The 20,217-nt window shown below is 39.1% G+C and overlaps 2 protein-coding genes across 5 annotated transcripts in view; both read right to left on the reverse strand.

Moving 5' to 3' along the window:
* Positions 1–10: 10 nt before the first annotated feature.
* Positions 11–2,251, reverse strand: gpr151 (G protein-coupled receptor 151). Its single transcript, XM_055177994.2, has one exon. The coding sequence runs from the start codon at positions 1,840–1,842 to the stop codon at positions 562–564; it is 1,281 nt and encodes a 426-aa protein (XP_055033969.2). The 5' UTR covers positions 1,843–2,251; the 3' UTR covers positions 11–561.
* Positions 2,252–3,868: 1,617 nt separating this feature from the next.
* Positions 3,869–20,217, reverse strand: part of ppp2r2ba (protein phosphatase 2, regulatory subunit B, beta a) — an 89,822-nt gene continuing 73,473 nt past the window's right edge. For all 4 annotated transcript variants that reach the window (XM_055177246.2, XM_055177248.2, XM_055177249.2 and 1 more), the window contains 6 exons: positions 19,663–19,775; positions 11,332–11,509; positions 11,080–11,244; positions 6,943–7,112; positions 5,457–5,548; positions 3,869–5,374 (listed from right to left, as the gene is read on the reverse strand). In XM_055177246.2, coding sequence (XP_055033221.2) covers positions 5,095–5,374; positions 5,457–5,548; positions 6,943–7,112; positions 11,080–11,244; positions 11,332–11,509; positions 19,663–19,775 — 998 coding nt within the window. In that variant the 3' untranslated portion in view covers positions 3,869–5,094. The remainder of the gene's footprint in view (positions 5,375–5,456; positions 5,549–6,942; positions 7,113–11,079; positions 11,245–11,331; positions 11,510–19,662; positions 19,776–20,217) is intronic.

Consider the following 20,217-nt stretch of genomic DNA (forward strand, 5'->3'; position numbering starts at 1 on the left):
TTGGTTAAAGTTTTAACACAAAAAACACGTCTCCATTTTATATAATGTATTCAAATTTATTGTTTTACACAAATGCATTTTCTGAATATTTTTTCTTAGTTTAATAGTTTTTTTTTTCTATACAGATCTCACTTTCTGAAAATGCCCAAACACACGGTCCTATAACCAAAACTGAAACATCTATTTTCAAAACACTATAGGCAGGAGAGAGCTATGCACAGCTTTCCGGCATCATTATTGTCCTGTTGTACATAATACAGCAACACGCACAGCTTTTTTAGCGACGTCTCTACCTGTTACAATATATAATACATTCAACTGGATTTTAAAGCAGCATAATACAATACAAATTATACAAAGTCATTATATATACGCACTTCAATGATACCAAACCTGTTCTCATTTTTATAAACATAATCACAATAGAAAATTAATAAATATGATTAAACATGAAGATTGGGAGGAATTCATTCAAGTGAGGTCTGATCTGTTGTATGATTTTAGTTTGTGTTGAAAAAAAAAAGATAAATTATAACACTCAGTGCCATGGGTAGGACAGTCTTACTGTTTTTCTTGCTTGTGGTCTTGGTGTTCCCAGGGCACAGGGTCATTTTCTAGTGAATGGGAACCGGATTCTCTCTCGTACCAAAACTGCTCCACATCTTGCAGTACTATTCCATCCTTGTTGCTTGGACTTTGTTTTTTTCCTCCGTTCTGGTCTGTGTCCTTCTCCAGTTTCTGTTCTTCTGGTTGCTCAGGCCGATGAGGAGGCAGGTGGGCCGATCTCTCGGGTCTTGGGGTGGGTGACTTTGGTGCGGTCGGGGTGTGCGGCCCTTGCTTGTGTTTTGCCGGTTGTTTGCGGAGGGTTAGTCTACGCCACAGGTCTATGTAACCCTCTCTGAACTCCTCAGAAAGGGCCAGAACGATGAGAGGGTTGATCAGCGAGATGGAGAACATGAGAAGCTGGGCGGAGAGAGAAAAAATGACAGGAGGAAAGATGCTCTCAGTCTCCCACGCGTGCCGCATCCACACCCATGACACCCACTGAGGAAGCCACATGATGGCCATGGCAACGGTCAGGCTGAACAACATGAGGGTCAGTTTGCGTGATCTGATCTGCGTTCGCAGGTTCTGGGTCTTGCTGGACCGGCGCTGGCACCGTCCATAAGCCTTCCAGAAGTAAAGCAAAGCAAAGCTTAATGGCATGCAATAGGCCAGAAGGGGGTACGCCTTGACATACACGGACATAAAATCGTGGGCGTCAGATGGCACGGATTGCACACAAATCATTCCACCTGCTTCTCTCTGCAGGGTGGCAAATAGCCATTGGGGTATGGGTACCACACACGCTAGGAGCCAAGTGAAGAGCAAGACAACCACGATAGTCTTAAACCGGATGGTCACCTGCTTGGTGGGATTACTGACATACCTGTGGCAAGCTTTGGCCATGATGGCCACCGTGAAGCTCTTTGCAGTCATGCAGGAGTGCAGGAACCAATCACAGGTCTTACAGACAAACAAACCCAGTGTCCAGCTGGCACGGGAATAGGCAGCAGCTTTGAAGGGTACAGCAAACGCCAGGACCAAACCATCAGCCAGCATCAGGTTGAGGATGAGCGCGTTTATCAGAGACAGCTTCCCTTTACGCGCGTTGGTTATCAGGACTCCCATAGCCGTGACATTCCCGGTAAAGCCAAGGACGCAAACGATTCCCAGCACGACAGGAATCAAAACCCTCAGGTCTTCTTGATCAAGATGCTGATATCCACTGCGCTCCAGAAATGAGCGCCTATCCAGGGAGCTGTTCCCGACGCTTGCGTTCGTGCTCGCCAGTTTATCCATTTCCACAGGGATTGATAGATAAGTGGAGACAAATTTAGTAACTAACTAAAGTTACTTTCTCAGATAAATAAAATAAACTTCCGCGCAATGGATGAATCCGTGCGCTTTCGACCCGACCGCGCGCCTCTCTCCAAAGTGCCAAAGCGCGCAAGCGGAGCGCGCTTATAAAGGATGCTTTGATTGACAGGTGCCGTCTCCAGATGACACGCAGCGCTTAATTTCATCCTCCCGAGTCCAATTAAAATGATTTCGGGTAATAAGCTGCACACAGCTGCGACCTCCAGTCGAGTAAAATATATTTCCTCTATTGTCTCGGGAAATGATGGATTCTTTTATTTCCTGTCTGAGATAAAGGATGATTGCAAATGGAAATATGGAGGAGCTGGAATGTATGAATTTTGATGAGGAATTGAGTTTGTCTCGGCAACACATTTCAGTGCAGACTGAAAAAAACATTTGAAATATTTAATATTTCTGTCACAGTCGATTAACCTAGATGGGTTGGTGATGCATTATTAGTGTTTTAATTAACATCAAAATGGTTCAATTTGAATGTATAACCTTCAAAAGTTTAGGGTTCTTTGAATAAAATGTTTCTCATATTAAAAATATTCTGATTTGTTGGTGTATGCTAAAATGTTTAATTGTACCAATATATTAATTTTGTATTAGAAAACTAACATTTAAGTTAAACGTTTTTGAAATGCATAACTTGGACTGAACGAATAATAAAGACAAAAAATGGCCCAGGGTGAGGCTTCTTAAAAAGTAATAATGCAAATTCAATACATTGAGAAGTAAATTTTTTTTTTTATTTATACAGTTTTTCATGTTAGTTAATTGGGCATTAATATTCAAATCAATGTTTGATTTTAAAAATGTTTGATTAGGCTAAATGCTGAAATTAAAATCATTTAATATCAACCTAATGTTAACAAATGCAACAGTGTTATCTAATTATAAAAATTTTAGCATAATATTATAAAAAATATTTTTGATGGAGGTTTACCCCACACTGAAATATGAAAGGTTATCACTGAAAAAAATGATTCATTCAATTTACTCAATGTTTGTAAGGTAAGTGGTTGCAATCAATTTATTAAAGCTACATTTAAACAAAAAGATTGGTAAAGTAAAATCAAATAAAAAACTTTTGTTTAAATGTAGCTTAAATAAATTGATTGCAACCACTTACCTTAAAAAAAAGAGAAATTTGAATGAATCATTTTTTTTCAGTGTCGTTTTTTTCAAGCTTATATTATTCAGTTTTAATGTTTTTTTTTTAAGTTTTAATAAAGTTGTCATTTCAGAGTTTATAAGGATTGATCATTTTGGTTAGAAATAAGAGAAACAGCTGTATGTCTCAAGTTATTCAGAAATAATAATACTCTTAATAGTTACACAATTTCAAAACAATTTCCAAAGTATAAACTTTGATATATCATTTCACACTATAGTTTAGGATACTCACATTTATTCATCTTTTTTTTTATTTACCTATTTTTTTTTACTGAACCTAAACCCATAATAAATTATGAGAATTTTGCCTAAATTTTACCGACAGGGTCACAATAATTAATGTGCACTTTAAACTAAAACTTGATGAAAATGACCCATGGAATAAAATTTGAAGGTTATTTTTGGCTATTAATATGACTATGTTAACCTTAACGAATTGTGCTCCAAAACATTGACAAAATCCTTATTTAGAAACATTCAAAACTTAGATATAGAAAGATATTACACTCACTCACTTCAGCTTCAGCTTCCAGTCGGTGAGGTAAACTAATCGCTATTGGCTAATTTAAAAAGAGGAGGAGCCAGCCACTCAATATTTCGCGCCTTAATTTCCGGTTTCAGTGGAAGCTGCGTCAAAGCTGCAAATTTTAAGGAAATTCGGTAAGTATATATGCATAATATCAATCTTAAATCAAATTTATTGTTATAAAGAAACAGACTTGCATTGATAGTCAAAATAATGCGTTTCTTGCCACAAGATGGCGCCATTGTTTAAGACAGACTGTACTTCAAGTTTTTCGTGTCTTTTTATTTCAACGAATCCCATTAAGCATAAAGACTGCATGGCAAATAATTGCATGTAGATACATTCTGAGCTATAAAACTTTGATTCATTAAGAATTCAACTGAAGTTTTTTTTCTTAAGAGGAGAACATTACTGGTTCGTTTGTACATAAAAGTCCCTGATATCATTTAACCTTCACGTATGTCATGTATAGGCTACATCATGATACCGGTATTCAGTCATCCTCAGGCCAAAGTGACAGAAGTGAACGAGGACAACGTTTTAACAGTCTCAGACAAATGCTGTGGAAAGAAACAGGTTTGTTCGAATGAAAAAGATGGTATCTGATGTTTGTATACGTCTGTTTTCTTCATTGGCTCATTGCTGACGTCATGTTGCATGCAATAATACTTTACACCCGGCACAGCACTGAAGTTTAAAAAATAACATGGTTTGAGTCATGAGCATAGATAATGTAGACTATAATGGAAAATTCAAGTACTTCAATTTTGTGTACTCATACACCACGTCGCTGCAATTCTTTTCCCATCGTACACAAAGCTATTCACATTTCTTGTAAAAACATTCACACTTCACGACCCAAAAACCACCCAATTCAAATCCCACCCAACCACCCTATCTGACCCCCAGTACCCACATACGAAAAGAAGGCACCACAGCTTATTAATGGTTACATCAAAACAAGAGGACGACATGAAATAATGAAACATGACGTTTTGACCAATGAGATTGACGTTTACTCCAGCGCTCCGTCCAATCAGGTTGCTGCGATTGCATCCATAGATTGTGTGTCGGGATCAATCAGTTTAGATCAGTCTATAGTTGCCATTTTGGCAGAAATCAGGAGGGCTTTGTTTTTATTCAGTATGTCTTTTATAAAGGCACCTCTCTGATGTCGATAAAGGGGTCCATGTCCACAGCCGAACTTCACATCATTGTGTCAATGCACACTTGCATTGGTTCAGGGAGGCATTTCCATTCAGCACAGAAAATGAATAAATACAATAAATAAACAGTTAAAATGAGAGGAAATGCAGATATTTAATAGGAAGAGGGATTGTGCAGGGCCACCTGCAGCATCGGAAATGCTTTATTCGTACCCTACAGTCTTCCTCCCACATGGGTTACAAAACTAGCACAAACACACCCTTCGACATCACATCGAGCAGCGCTACAATGTTATCTGGTTCGTAGGTGGTACAGTTGTGCTAGTTGACCTTATCCTGAAATATATAAAGGTTATTGGTGGCTGCGACGGCGATGATGTTTTCGTAGGGATGCCAGGCAGTGTGGAGGATTTTCTTGCTGAAGTCCAGGCTGTCAACGCTGATCTCGTCTTTGCGACGTTTACCACCGACGCACACCTTGCGGGGTTTCAGGATCGCCCGAGGTTTGCTGTTCTCCCGAGATGCCTCCAGCGTCACGTCACGCTTTGTATTGCGGTCGAACATTCGGAAGAAATTGTTGTAGGAACCTGTCATGATCACACTCGACAGAAGATGAAACATCAACAATGTTTAATATCTCAACAGATTAATGGATAATATTTTAATAGGTTTGTAAAACTGACCTGTCGGATCCATTCCAGACGCATTCAAATTTGTCGAAGATGCAATCGTTTTCATACAGTGAGCACAGTTTACTTCTTAAGTAGTCGTGAACCTGGTGGATGAAATAGTGACATGGTTTGTGTAAAGGTTTGTGTGTTAATAGTAGTAAGTGCTCCTGTATAGCTCATTGGTAGAGCATAAAATAAACCGACATAAAATTAAAAGTTGTGATTTTCTAGGCCGATATGGCTAGAAACTATAATCAAGGAATTTGCCGTACCATGGCTGCAGCAAGCGGAATAATATTATGCAGCGCCCGAAAATAGTCCCCTTGGTAACTTTCAATAGCAGGGCACTATTTCCGGGCATTGCGTTATATCATTGCGCCTCCTGCAGCCATGAAGTAATTGATTATTACGCCACAATAAGAGTATAGTTCTAGCCATATCTGCCTAGAAAATCACAACTTTAAATTTTACGCCAGTTTTATTACAGGATGTAACTAGTTTTCAAAACTCTTTGGTTATTTTAAGCGGGATGCTAATAGTCTAATCAGATTCAATGGATTATGCTAAGCTATGCTAAAAGTGGTAGTGCCAGACCCGGAGATCGGCTGAATGGATTCCAAAACGGTAAAAGTGTTTAACTCTAGGGTAGCTGTAAAATGAGGCTATTTTGAAAAAAAGTGGAGTGTCCCTTTAAAGATGCATTGTGTAACTTGTAGATGGATCTTTTGACAGAAATGCAATATAATATACATATCTATATTATTAGTGGTGTATAAAGACTTTACGTAATGAACTGGATATTTTTTTTACCTTATGGGGTGTACACACCAAACGTAAATTTCAATGATTTGCGTGAGGAGATTACATACAAAATCAATACAAAGATGTGAATAAAAGGAAACTCGCGTAGTGCAATGCGAATGATGCAAATTGGGTGGCGCGTTGCTGCGAAAACACGCGTTATTCACCTCAAACACGTCTTTGCGCAAGATGAAAAATTCATATGAAGTTAAATCCCGCGAGTAATCTAAAGCGAGGAACGTGATGCTTCGCGTTTGGTGTGTACGCAGAATTAGAATGAAGCATTTTTATCTACATACATCGCGGGTGTCCTTGCATGTATGTCTCCATCATGTTTTTACAGTAGCTCTAAACTGTTCTACCAAGCGCGTCTCGTCCCAACGTTGGTTTTAGACGACAACATGTTTGTCCTGTTGCGGCTACCATATGCGTTTTGAAATTAAAGGGTGAGCTGTTGGTTGCAACTCGCAATCTCACCACTAGATGGCTCTAGAATTTATACACACCGCCTTTAAGTACAATGTGAGTATGCCCTTAACGGTCCAGTGTGTGTTTTTTAGCAGCATCAAGCATCAAGAGATCTTTCTAAAAGTTACACACTGTACCCTTAAATTGAATGTTAGGTTTGCTCTAAATCTACCAGACATTTTGGGCCTTTAAAAACTTATTTTTAATGCTTGAAATGCAAGTGCTTTACCTGATAGGTCTCTAATGGTTTGCTCTCCATGTTGAGATCCCAGACCTTCACTGTCAGATAGTCACGTGTCATCAGGTAGCGCCCGCTGTGGCTGAACTTCACGTCAGAGATGGAAGAGATGATTTCAGAGAAAAAGGAACGATTGCTTGGATCTTCTGGCTCCTCAAAAACTAGACATGCAAAAATAGAAACCAAATTTAGAAAGACGTATTGGATTCTCTGGCTTTTATAATATAATTTGACCATATTAATAATTCAGAATTAATAATTCAAAGATGTTTATATTCATAGTCTGACATGTAACAATTTAACATCAAATGTAACATTTAGGGCTGTCACAATGATTAAATAATCGATGCAGATCACCGCAATGATTGCACATCTCTTTAAAAAACACAAGGGGGAGCTGCAGTGCCTGTAAAAACGAGACAGTATCAGATGGAGCTTCTTAACTGACAATGTAATGCGAAACATCGCAATGCCATTCAATACAGTGGAAAAAACAGCATTTAAAGAAATGGTGCAAAACTTTGATAATTAGTATGAATTGCCAGGTAAAACATACATTTCCAAAACACCAATTCCAAATTTAGTGAGTTGATTTTTTTGCAGCCACTACAGACATGTGGTCCAGTACTAATATGACCTTAGTAGGATTGGCTACACTGCAAAAAATGATTTGTATTTTTGTCTTGTTTTCAGCAAAAACATCTTTAAAAAATTATCCAATTAAGAAGCCCCTTCTTGATGAGCAAAACAACCCAACAATTTTGTGCATAAAACAAGCAAAAAAATCTTCCAATGGGGTAAGCTAATTTTTCTTCAATTTAATGTTTAAAGAAATGTTTAAGATTTTTTTGCTTACCCCATTGGCAAGTTTTTTTGCTTGTTTTATGCACAAAATCATCCAAATTTGACGTTTTCGGTCCACAAACTAGACTCATTCTCTTGGGTTGCTTTGCTCATCAAGAAAAAGCATCCCAATTTAAGAATTTTTAAATATTTTTACTGAAAACAAGACAAAAATACTAAGATTTCATTTTTTGCAGTGTACTATGAATTATTTCATGAACAAACAAAAAATTATGAGAATTAAATGTCAAAGCAATAAAACAGACAATTAATCGACATAATCGTCAAAATCCTAAAACAGGCAAATAATCGTCACAACGGTCACAATTTATTAGACAATTAACCGTCAGCCAAATGTCATAATCGTGACAGCCAACATTTTTCCTCTAAATAACTTTCCTTTTTAACGGATGTCATCATTTTTCAATCCTTATACTGCAACCACTCATTTAAATTCATAGCATTTTTTAATAACAAATGCCATTTCACATTGACTTGAACAACTAACTTTATTGAAACCAAACTTCCAAAGAAAGTATTTCCGAATCAATTCAACTGTTTGCCTCCCAGCACGTAACAAATGCACCGAGCTCACCAGGGAAATAATGCACATGCCACAACAGAAAAACAGATATTTATCATCTACTACCGGTTTTCCCCTAATAGTGCTGTTGATTCAGTTGTGGATTATCCTGTGATGTGTCCACAGGCATCTCTGCAGCGGGTAAACAATGTAAGCAGAGGGAAAGGTGACACACATCAGTGCTGGTGGAGATGTTTGGACACTGCTGGACTGCAGGTCACAATGAGAGCCTGTCCACCTGCGGTCACGCTGTGTGTCATTCACCGAGGGCTAATGAGTCCGTCGGGGCACGATAACCCCGCTGAGCTAGGTTAGCCTCCCCCAACTTACATCATAGATTGATTTTTACGAATATCCTCTGGGATGCCTGGGAGATTTATTAGTGTGGGTGGAAAGAATATCTGCACACAATCCTAAACACACACACACATGTGGTAGTAAAGACGTAGAGGAAGTCTTTCCTGAGGCAAACTGGCACATCGGCCTGCTGTGAGTTCACGTACAAGAAAAAAATTGACAGATGTGTGTACAATGTAAGACGGCATGTGGCTGGAAATACAAACCCAGACAGCTAAAACCGTAGCTTTCACAGAAAACCCTCCAGCAAATTTGCCCGTGTTTAAAATTCAACGGCAGAATGCAAATGGCGTATTCAACAGGATCCAAATGCACGGACCAGTAAACACAAAGGATATGACCGAATTCCTGCAGCGTTGAGAAAACTAAAGCTTAGGCTATCTGTCCTCAAGCATTGATTTTGATGCCGAGCTTAAATGTCAATGCATTCAATCTGATCATGAAATGCACATGCATCTACTACTTTGGAAATGAAAATGGTGTCAGTTTGTGGTTATCAATTCAGCCATGTGCACCCAGCGGGGCTTTGACCGTATATGGACAGTACTGGTCCATCAGCAAGCATCGAGTCCATCCCCAAATGAAATTAGCCGGTTAAGCCAAAAGAGACGCAATCATATTAAACATTTGCATAATCCTCAATGCCACCTCCTTTGCTCTGGGTGGAAGAAAGGCTAATCTCTGTCATGGTGTACGTACCGCTCACGCTCTCTGGGGACCATAAAGTTATACGGTATCTTGAATTTCTAATGTTTTATATTTGGTTTATAATAATAACAAAAAGCACACACATTTATATGTGTTTTTGTATCTTTTAGTAATTTTAACCAAACATTAAACTGCTGTTTAACAACAGATATAACAAATTTCAGTTGTTTCATTTGATCTGCCTCTATCGTCTGAAGATTAAAGTTCGCGTAAAGCGTTTTAAAAAAAAGGTTGCCAGCCAGCGCAAGCATTTTTTATGATTTTCACAAAAATTGAATGCCTTCCAGAAATTGTTCTTCTTTAAATATATAAACATACAATATATCAAATGAAAGATAATTTTTTTTTTTTAAGGACTTTTATTGGAGATCAGATTCAGAATGACGATCAAAAATATACAGAGTTTTTACTGTTTTTGTATTAGTGGATGCTTTAGTGTTTTATAAGTTGGGTAAGAGCGCCACCTAGTGGATAACAGCGGAAATATGGATTGCCGTAAAAACTCGTCATTGGCAGGGAAAGAGTTAAACCTTCAGCCAAATTTAAATAAAAAAAGTAAGTCCGAAGCGGGAGGAATTATGATAATGTCGATCTTTACTACATCACCAATCCCAGGAAGTAAACTGTTTCCTACAATCCGTGTATTTGTTGTAGTCCAAGAAAAGAGATTTACGTTAAAGATGATAACCCGCATTATCGTTTTCTGTGGGGTTGTACATTTTCCATATCGCTAACGTGTACTAATACACACTTACACACCAAAGGAAATGTAAAAACGTGAATCGACCAATAGGTGCTCTTTAAAATATTGAAAAAAGCAGGATACTCTGCTCTCAAACGCTAGGGGCGTGTCCATAAGCGCAGCTGAAACCACGCCCCCTCGCGGAAAAACTGGCGTCTCTTTCAACTTTCTGTTACAACCTGAATGGATGCTCGCGATTGGCCATGCTCTATGGCTCCAGTATGTCACTGAGACACAATTTTAGCCCCGCCCAGATTATCTGAATGGTGAAAAACTAATTTACAGTTTAAAGCCCGATTTATAGTCGTGCGTAAGCTCTACGCTGTAGCTACGCCGTACGTTATCCGTAGCCTGTGCGTAGCTCTGCGTAGCCTGACGTGCACCTTGCAAAATTTTTAACAGTGCGTCAGTTCTACGCGGACTGCAAGCGCTGTGATTGGTCCACCAGAACCCTTCCCGTCATGTAAAAAACCTGCGTCATAGGTATTTCCGTTTGTGACGGTGAAAACAAAGATGGGCCAAGTTGAGGAGTGATTTAATTCAAACTGCAACAAATGTCGCTGTTTATTTACTTCCATCATTGCTGGTCTTCACAAAACATACACAACAGGTTGCTGTTTCTTCTTCGCTTGTGGGTTAACTTGCCACTCTTCTTCTTCTTTGATGGTCGCGCTGCTACTGTTGTTACACACGTGGATACTGCCTACCAGTGCGTGTTTTTGCACTTCGAAAAGGACCGTAGGACCTACGCACAACTATAAAGAGCTCTTAACTCCACAATTCAGTACTACATACTTTAGTCTTTGTACCATCTTTCAGCAATACATTTCTAACATGTATAATGTGTTGAGACTCTACACAGACTTTAAGAGAAACATCTGAGGTAACGACTCACATTTTGAATGGTTGTCACAGAGTGCCGAGGCCCTCATGTCACACAGACGTATGGAGCCTTTACTGCTACTGTAGACGAATGTGTTACACTGGTGAGGGTGAAACTCCGCCGCTGTGATCACCTCCGTCAGCTCCTCCATGTTTGCTGGCTTTATATCTACAATGTCTGAAGAGAAACAGCTCAGGAAATCTCCTTAACATTTACAGCAAACTAAAACAGTTGTGGTCAGTGTGATATGACATCAAAGGATACTAAAGCTTCTGTTGGTGATCTCCAGGTTCCACAGGTTGATCCTCAGGTCATCCGTGGACATGAAGGTTTCATAGTCGCTGTTTACAGAGATCGAGTTGATGTGATACGTGTGTGCATTTGAAAACACTCTTCTAGGTGTAGCCTCAACCATAAGGTCCATGGGCTGCAATACTGGCACCTGAGAGAAGATGAAAAAAGGAAGAAGCATCCAAATGAGCTAACACACACTGTTAGACTTTTTATTGTATATATGCGGTAAGTTACTGTAACTGCCCCATTACAGTACTGTACATGTTTTTTACAGTATGATGCCCTTACCGCAGTTCCATTTTACAGTATACTACCCTTACTGTAACCTAGTTTTAAAAATGTTGTAGGTCCGTAACACTACCACGGTGCCACTTGATAAAGTTACTCGCTACACTCCCCAAGTAGCCTCCAGCAAAATTTACGTTAATAACATTGTTTTATTCAACTACAGTAGCACTACTGCTGTTGTTTTACAGCAGTGTACCGCAAATTAAAAAATACAGTAAATCACTGTAAATTAAATGTTAATACCCATAATGCAATGCATATTACAGTTATGAACTTGAAAAGAAAATGATGGCATTTTACTGGGCATTTTGTGGTAAGTTACTGTAGAAATTACAGTTAAGTCTAACAGTGCAGACTCAACACAGAATGCTGGTCATATTCTCTCCACTAGGGACCTTTATGTCGTTCATCAGCAAAAATGGGACATACTGTGTCTATATAATAAATCACAACTCTATTTAAAGAATGCTGAATTAAGCAGCAGGTCAGAACAGGCGGACAGTTTTCCTTATTTGGAAAACTAAGGACCACATATAATAACAATGAAAGTTTTGTGGCTTTAAGTGCATGGTTGTTACTGTAACTCCAAGGCCAAAAGTAGTTTAACAGATATGCACATTAAAAATAATGTGTCTTCAAAATGCAAGAATCTCTGAAAGTCAATGTTGACATTTTAAAATCACCAAAACAAACACGCCCCTACCCCAATAGAATCTTGACATTCTTTTGATAGACCCGCCCCATACATACGCAACCCAGGCAATGATATCGGTTAGTAGACAAGCCACTTAATGCTGATTGGCTACAAGTGTGTTTTGGTACTTGGCCCGACTCCCTTTTCCAAAGTGTTTCCAATGGCAAAACAATTGTAAATTCATTGTTCATTAAATAATATTAACCATTTTGATAACATATACATTAATTTAAGCGTTTACTAATAGATTTGTTGAGCTAAGATTAATAAAGTCATCGTAGTTTTACTCATTGTTAGTTCATGTTAGCTAATGCATTAACTAATGTTAACAAATACAACCTTATTGTAAAGTCTTTTTCTTTACAATAAACAACTGTGAAATCTGGCACAACCTTATATTTCCGTTTCTATGTTATTTGACCAGATCGCTTTAGTAGGTCAGGTATTCATTTTGATGAAATGTATTGTTAATAAAGGTCAGGCTGGCTTTAAGTGGCACATTGGTCACACCTGCAGCAGCATGCAGGACAGGGGTTGCATAAACTAGTCCACTGCCGACCTCAGGGGTACAATCACATACTGAGACGAGACAAAGATCACAGCGCTGGCAAAGCACACCGCCAGAACACCTGACATGCGTGTATCATCCCAATTCTTTCCCCTCCTCCCCCCTCAACCGGAGCTCTGTGATAAATCTGTCCCCCCATCTCCAACGCACATACATTTCACGGTCCAAATGGGATTGCCGTCCGCTCCCTGCCATCACCCCGGTGTCAGGCTAATCTTCTGCCTGGACAGACAATGGTGCAGGAGTGGAGTGCTTTAATCCATTAGGCCGTGAAGCATAAAACAGACATCGCACCAAACATTAATGGATACTCGGAGTCACGCCCTCTCTGTATCTGTATTCAATTCGGGGAGATGAGTGGAGAACGAGAGAGACGAGAGGCACGAATGATGGAGCTCCTTCACTACACATTATCATCTCTCTTTGTCCTTGCTATTTGATTAGGAAAAATGCTTTTTGGTCGATGACAGCTTGCTGTTTAGCGCGCTGGTGCTGAACATAGCGAATTTTGTGAGAGAATGTGGGCCAATAGTAACTTCTAAAAGCTTGATTAAAACAGATAGTGGACAATAAATGTAGCCCCCATTCTTAAAGGATGCACTGTCCTTAGTGTTTTACAACAACTTTATAATGGGATATCCCTTTGAAAGTAGTGTTTATTTGTATAATGGAAGAGAGTTTACGTCTACACAAAGCCTATGTTTATTCTTCACACAAGTAGTTGTAAAAGCCAGTAATTGCTTTATAATGCAATTTGCAAAAGAAATATACTCTTAAAGGCGGGATGCATGATCTCTTAAAGCCAATGTTGATATTTGAAATCACCTAAAGGGAAAACATCGTAGCTACACAGGCAGCCACCACTCTACCCGTTAGTTCACTTAACACTAGACTACCACACGAACATCTTGATTCATTTAAACCTACTACAATAGAAGAGCTCTCTAAACTAGTAACGTCATCCAAATCATCGTCCTGTATATTAGACCCCGTTCCCACAAAACTACTTAAAGAGGTATTTCCTGTAGTATCAACCCCGGTTCTAAATATCTTTAACTCATCGCTAGAAATAGGATACGTTCCAACATCTTTCAAACTAGCAGTTATTAAACCGCTGATTAAAAAACCACAGCTTGATCAGGGAGAGCTTAATAACTTTAGACCAATCTCAAATCTCCCTTTTCTTTCGAAAATATTAGAAAAGGTAGTGGCAAGCCAGTTACGCACATTTTTGACAAATAATAGTACATATGAAAAGTTCCAATCAGGATTCAGGCCCCACCATAGCACAGAGACAGCGTTGCTTAGAGTTACAAATGACCTCCTATTAACATCCGATCGTGGTGACATTTCAATTCTTATATTATTAGACCTTAGTGCAGCCTTTGACACAATAGATCATACAATCTTACTCAATAGACTAGAAAACTATGTTGGTATCAGTGGTCAGGCGCTAGCATGGTTTAGGTCGTATCTAACCAATCGCTATCACTTTGTTTATGTAAACGAGGAAGAGTCATATCACTCCCTGGTTAAATACGGTGTACCGCAGGGATCGGTTTTAGGTCCTATCCTGTTCTCGTTATACATGTTACCTCTAGGAGACATTATCAGGAAACATAACATAAGTTTTCACTGCTATGCGGATGATACCCAGCTTTACATCTCCTCACATCCCAGCGAAACACACACGTTTTCTAAGCTAACAGACTGCCTTAGCGATGTTAGGGACTGGATGGCACATAACTTTCTTAAGCTGAACTCCAATAAGACAGAGATACTTATTATTGAACCGAATCGCTACAAACATAATATGTCAGATTACACGTTGCACATAGATGGCTGCACTGTGGTGCCATCTTCCACGGTAAGGAACTTAGGTGTGATGTTCGACAGCAACTTATCCTTCGATAGTCATATCGCCAACGTCTGCCGTACAGCTTTCTTCCACCTTAGAAATATCTCGAAAATACGCCATATACTGTCTACATCTGACGCAGAGAAGCTTATCCATGCTTTTATGACCTCTAGAATAGACTATTGTAACTCGCTACTCGGGGGATGCCATGCAAATCAAGTAAACAAGCTTCAGCTAGTTCAAAACGCTTCCGCAAGGGTACTTACTCGATCTAAAAAGTACGACCACATAAGCCCAATTCTGGCATCTTTACACTGGCTACCAGTTAAATATCGCATACAATTTAAAATATCACTACTCACCTACAAAGCTTTAAATGGCCTAGCACCGTCATACCTTAGAGAATTACTATCAGAATACAATCCATCACGCACACTACGGTCACAAAATTCTGGTCTCTTGATTATCCCTAGACTATCAAAAGTGTCTAAAAGTGGAAGGTCATTTTCCTACTTAGCCCCTAAGCTCTGGAATGATTTACCAACCGATGTCCGAGAATCAGACACAGTCGATAATTTTAAATCTAGACTTAAAACTTTTCTCTTCAACAAAGCATTCGTCTAGTAAAAGTACTTAACTCGAAATAGTTATTTGTACCGAACAAAGCACTCGCGGTCATAAAACAGACCAACCAAATAAATAAATAAAAACCTTATCTTAACGTATAGTCGGATTGCGATTTTGGAACTTTCCTGTTCTTGTGAATAGTATGCCATACAAACCCGTTTGCCACTGAACCTGCATTAACGACGACAGTGGGGCATCCGGCCTTAGTCAAACGGGTTGGCACGTACGGTTGGGTTGGGCTTTTGGCGCTTTCTTTATATTGCGAATACTATGCCATACAGACCCGTTTGCCACTGAACCTGCATTAACGACGACAGTGGGGCTTCCAGCCTTAGTCAAACGGGTTGGCACGTATGGTCGGGTTGCGATTTTGGCGCTTTTTTGTGTCTTGTGAATAGTATGCCATACAGACCCGTTTGCCACTGAACCTGCATTAACGACGACAGTGGGGCCTCCAGCCTTAGTCAAACGGGTTGGCACGTATGGTCAGGTTGCGATGTTGGCGTTTTCTCATGATCTTGTAAATAGCATGCAATATAGACCCGTTTGCCACTGAACCTGCATTAACGACGACAGTGGGGTTACAGGCCTTAGTCAAACGGGTCGACAGGTTTCATTTTCTCTTTCTCTTAAAAATCAGAAGGTGACCCTTAGTTACCATATATACCGTCGCAGTGGGCCCCCAATTTGCAAAATCCTCAACTGTGGATAATATAATTATGCCGCAATAGTTAGTCTGTCTGAAACTAAGCTGATTAAACCACATCACTGTGTGACACTTGCATTACATGTGAACGGCCCCTACGCTAATATGATTTTGTTTTTCTCTCCCTGTCCTGTCCTCGACCCTGAGGACAATGGGACAAACAGACCCAGTTCCGGTAGATGTGAAAGTCGACTCACCTCTGATCTACTGGTCGTCCATCACTGTGATGCCCAGCTGATGCCTGACCAACGACCACCGGCAGAACCCGCTTAAACCCCGCTTAATCCCCGCTTAATCTCCTTATCCGTTTATATGTGTTTATATACATATATATCTCCCAAGGGTTTTTCCCTCCTAGGACTTTTTTTTTTTTTTTCCTCGGATCAACAACCCGGGGTTTTTGTTTTTTTTCTCCTAGGGGGTTTTTTACCCCGGGGAGGTAGCCTGCTTGGGCTTAATTTAGCTTCTTCTCCTAGACGTTACATTAGTAATACGCTCGTTCATAATGTCGAGTCATAGCCTCAGCAAATTTGACAGCTTATGCTATTGTGTATTATGTTGTGCTATCTGTCATTTTTCTGTGCTTTTACTGCTTCTATTAATGTAAAGCTGCTTTGAAACAATTGAGTATTGTGAAAAGCGCTATATAAATAAAATTGAATTGAATTGAATTGAATTAAACAAACACGCCCCTATCCCAATAGAATCTTGACCTTCTTTTGATAGACGCGCCCCACACATACGCAACCCAGGCAACGATGTCGGTTAGTAGACATTCCCCTTACTGCTGATTGGCTACAAGTGTGTTTTGGTAGTCGGCCCGACTCCCTTTTCTAAAGGGTTTTTCAAAAATCACCCTGCCTTTAATAGAAGTTCAAATAAGAATGAAATGAAAGGGATTGTCTTAATTTTCATATCGTGATGTAACAAAACACAAGGACGATCAACTGGGGCGAGTCCCCAAGTGCCCCGCCCTCATGCCATAAACCGTGATGGGGAGAGAAATCGTTTCGAGGGGGTTTGGAGGTTAACATTAATGAATAAAAATTATGAGGGCACATGAATTTAAAAAAATATATACACATATGAATAATTTATAAGAAATCACTACCATATTCTATTGAAAATAAGATTTTATAGACCGTTTCAGCAGTAACAACCTAAACAAACAGCTTTTGTGGACTAAACGCAACTTCTGGTAGACTTCCACATAGAATGAATAACAACAGAGTCCTTTTACAATTTATTTCTGATAATAAGGAAAATAAATGATAAGTGAATAACCTCCGTTCATAAATATAACGTGTATCAACTATTTCACGGAGCTAACGTTATTGTGTAAAATTATTGTATACAATGTTAGCGACAGGTCCTTGAATCCTTGCCTGGCTGCCAAACCTCCCCACACAGATCAATGCTCGTCGTCTCCCCTCGTTTTAAGCAACCCAAAACATATTATTTTCGATGAGGTATTTGTTTCAGAGATCAGTTTAGCCACTAGCCAGGGGTGAGTTTCCCAAAAGCATCATTATGCTGCATTCAGACCAGGCGCGGTAGAGGCATCAAGCGCGAGTGATTTCAATGTTGAGTCAATGTAAAGATGCGTTGACGCACATCTGTAGGTCTCACGGCGCAAATGAGGCATATTGTGCGGCACGGTAGATGCGATTCTGCCTCATTGCCGCGGCAAACGGGCGAGTTGAAATTTTTTTACTTTGGCGAAAGAACGCGCTGCGTTAACCAATCAGGAGCTTGCTCTAGTAGTGACGTGATTACAGGAAGCGAGCAGAGTCGCAGAAGCCCCTCCCATGATGCGAATTTCCGCATGAATGTCTCAATGACTAGAATTTTGCGTGCGGCTTTCACACACGAATAAGCGAGTAAACTCAAACTGTTCAAGTGGCAAACTAGGCGTTATAGACGCAATTTTGAAGCCTCAAACGCGGCTGGTGTGAACCCACGGTTAGGCAACTATGGTCGCAAGTTCAGGCGTTTCAGCATAGTTCAGCGATTCTGGTGTTTGCAAAACCATCGTTCCAGCGGATATTCACAAACTGCGTCGCAAACTTGTGTGTTTGGAACTACAGCTACTTGTTGTTAGAAGCTTAATTCCTCGTTACTATAATATATAGACTTACTTTGATCATGCTTTTGAACTAGATAAGCAAAAAACATGTAGTGCATTCTGTAACCATCATTTTAAATATATACAAAGTCCATTTTGTGTCTTTTAGTTTGTAAACAAATGAGTGTTTTTGAAAAGTGTGCATGCGTGCAACCCTACAGGCTTTAAGACCCTGGGGAATCCCTGGGAGGAGTGACGTAAGAGGAAACTTGCACATAAATGAAATATCTTGAATTAAACAACAAAGAACTAAATCACGGTAACAAAATCCGATGCAATGTAAGTTATTTAAAGCAGTAATCTGATATTAAATAGATTTGAACAAATTAATTATTACTCCACCTCCCACGTGACATCATCAACTATGTTGTTGAACCAACATGGTTTAAACAACGGATGTGCGACAAAGTTGCTATGCTTTCAGGAAACAAGGTAATTAGTTTCTCCAACTATGCATGGTACTATGGTGGTTCAGCAGCAAATTATGTCGTTCGGCAAACGCACCCAAGATTAATAAATAAATACAGACCGGAAGTTCACTTCGGTTCAGACGCCTAACCATGACAACGTGTGATGAAACCGCCTATAGTGCGGATAATTTTTATAAAAGCTATGTATAGAAATTTCAGAAACTGTGGTTTTCAAAGGTGCGTTTAAAGAAGGTAAAGCGAATCCAGTTATTTGTAAATACCAAAAATATGATACACATTTATGCTCGACTGCAATACATATATTCATTAGAGCATTTACTTTACATTGACACTAGCATTGTGATGTTTGTACATTAAGTTAGTTTGTTTAAATCGCCTTTTGGTGCACTTTGAAATGTCGTTATGTTTAAGCGAAACAAATCATTTAGAAAATGTCACACTGTAAATTTTAGTCTGTGATTTTGAAGAAAAAGATTTAATGAATCTTACAAAACCTCAAATTTTTTTCTAAACTCGAAAAAATTACAGATTGTCATCTATAATAAAATATATAATTTTGTGAATGTATAGGTTTAATCCAACGCTATTTCACGAGAATTTGTACATATTTTACGAGTTGGCTAATTTGTATTAATTAATACGACCACATTCGTAAGTTTTGGCACGTTTCACCTTGACCCCTGTGACGTTGGGGTTAGGGGTTCGGTTTTGTTGTAGTTTTTTCCATGAGGATTAATTTTGATCATGCATAACTTCATTTGAATTGATACGAATTAGCCAACTCGTAAAATATGTACGATTTTTTGTGAGATCAGGCTGGGTTTAATTTACTATAAGCAACTTACAATTAATTAATTTATTTATTTATAGTGAATGTGATTTACCACACTTCTAACAAACATTACATTTAATAGATTATTAGTATGTGTTTAGCATTCACATCTCATCTTCATCATGCATAACTGTAAATCAGGTGTAAATAATGTCAAGAAGCGTACTGGCACCCGTAACGTGGTGATAGTCGTTGGGTCTCGGATCCTTCCATCTTCATCTTTCAGATTATATCCCTCAGGTCTCTTGTCCCTCTCACTGATCTTCCACAGTTTTACAGTTTTATCTAAAACAAATAACACACACAGCAAATTCAACAAACAAGTGACATAATAAAAGCATATAGAAAATAAAAAGATGGGGAGTGGGACATTTTGCAATCTGTGGCACACAATCTGGCACACTGTTGGAAAAGATCCAGCACCTGCGGAGAATGTAAACCACTGTTATACCATCTGAACATGTAGAGATGTATGATGTCATAGGTAGGGGATACAGACTTCAGCCATTCTTCATCTTTTGTGTTTTAAATACTAAACGACACGACAAGTTATATAACGAACCACAAGAGGTTGGGTTCATCCTTTTTTGACCCAACGGTGGGTTGAAAATAATGCAGCATTTTTTAAAGTGTATGATCTTAAGAGTTCATACATGCTGAATCCGAATGATCCAAACAGAAATGCCGTTTGATGTTTTGTTTGCTTTTTGCGAAAGTGAATTCTTTT

This window comes from Misgurnus anguillicaudatus, chromosome 16 (genome assembly GCF_027580225.2).
Source record: "Misgurnus anguillicaudatus chromosome 16, ASM2758022v2, whole genome shotgun sequence".
NCBI classification, from domain to species: domain Eukaryota; kingdom Metazoa; phylum Chordata; class Actinopteri; order Cypriniformes; family Cobitidae; genus Misgurnus; species Misgurnus anguillicaudatus.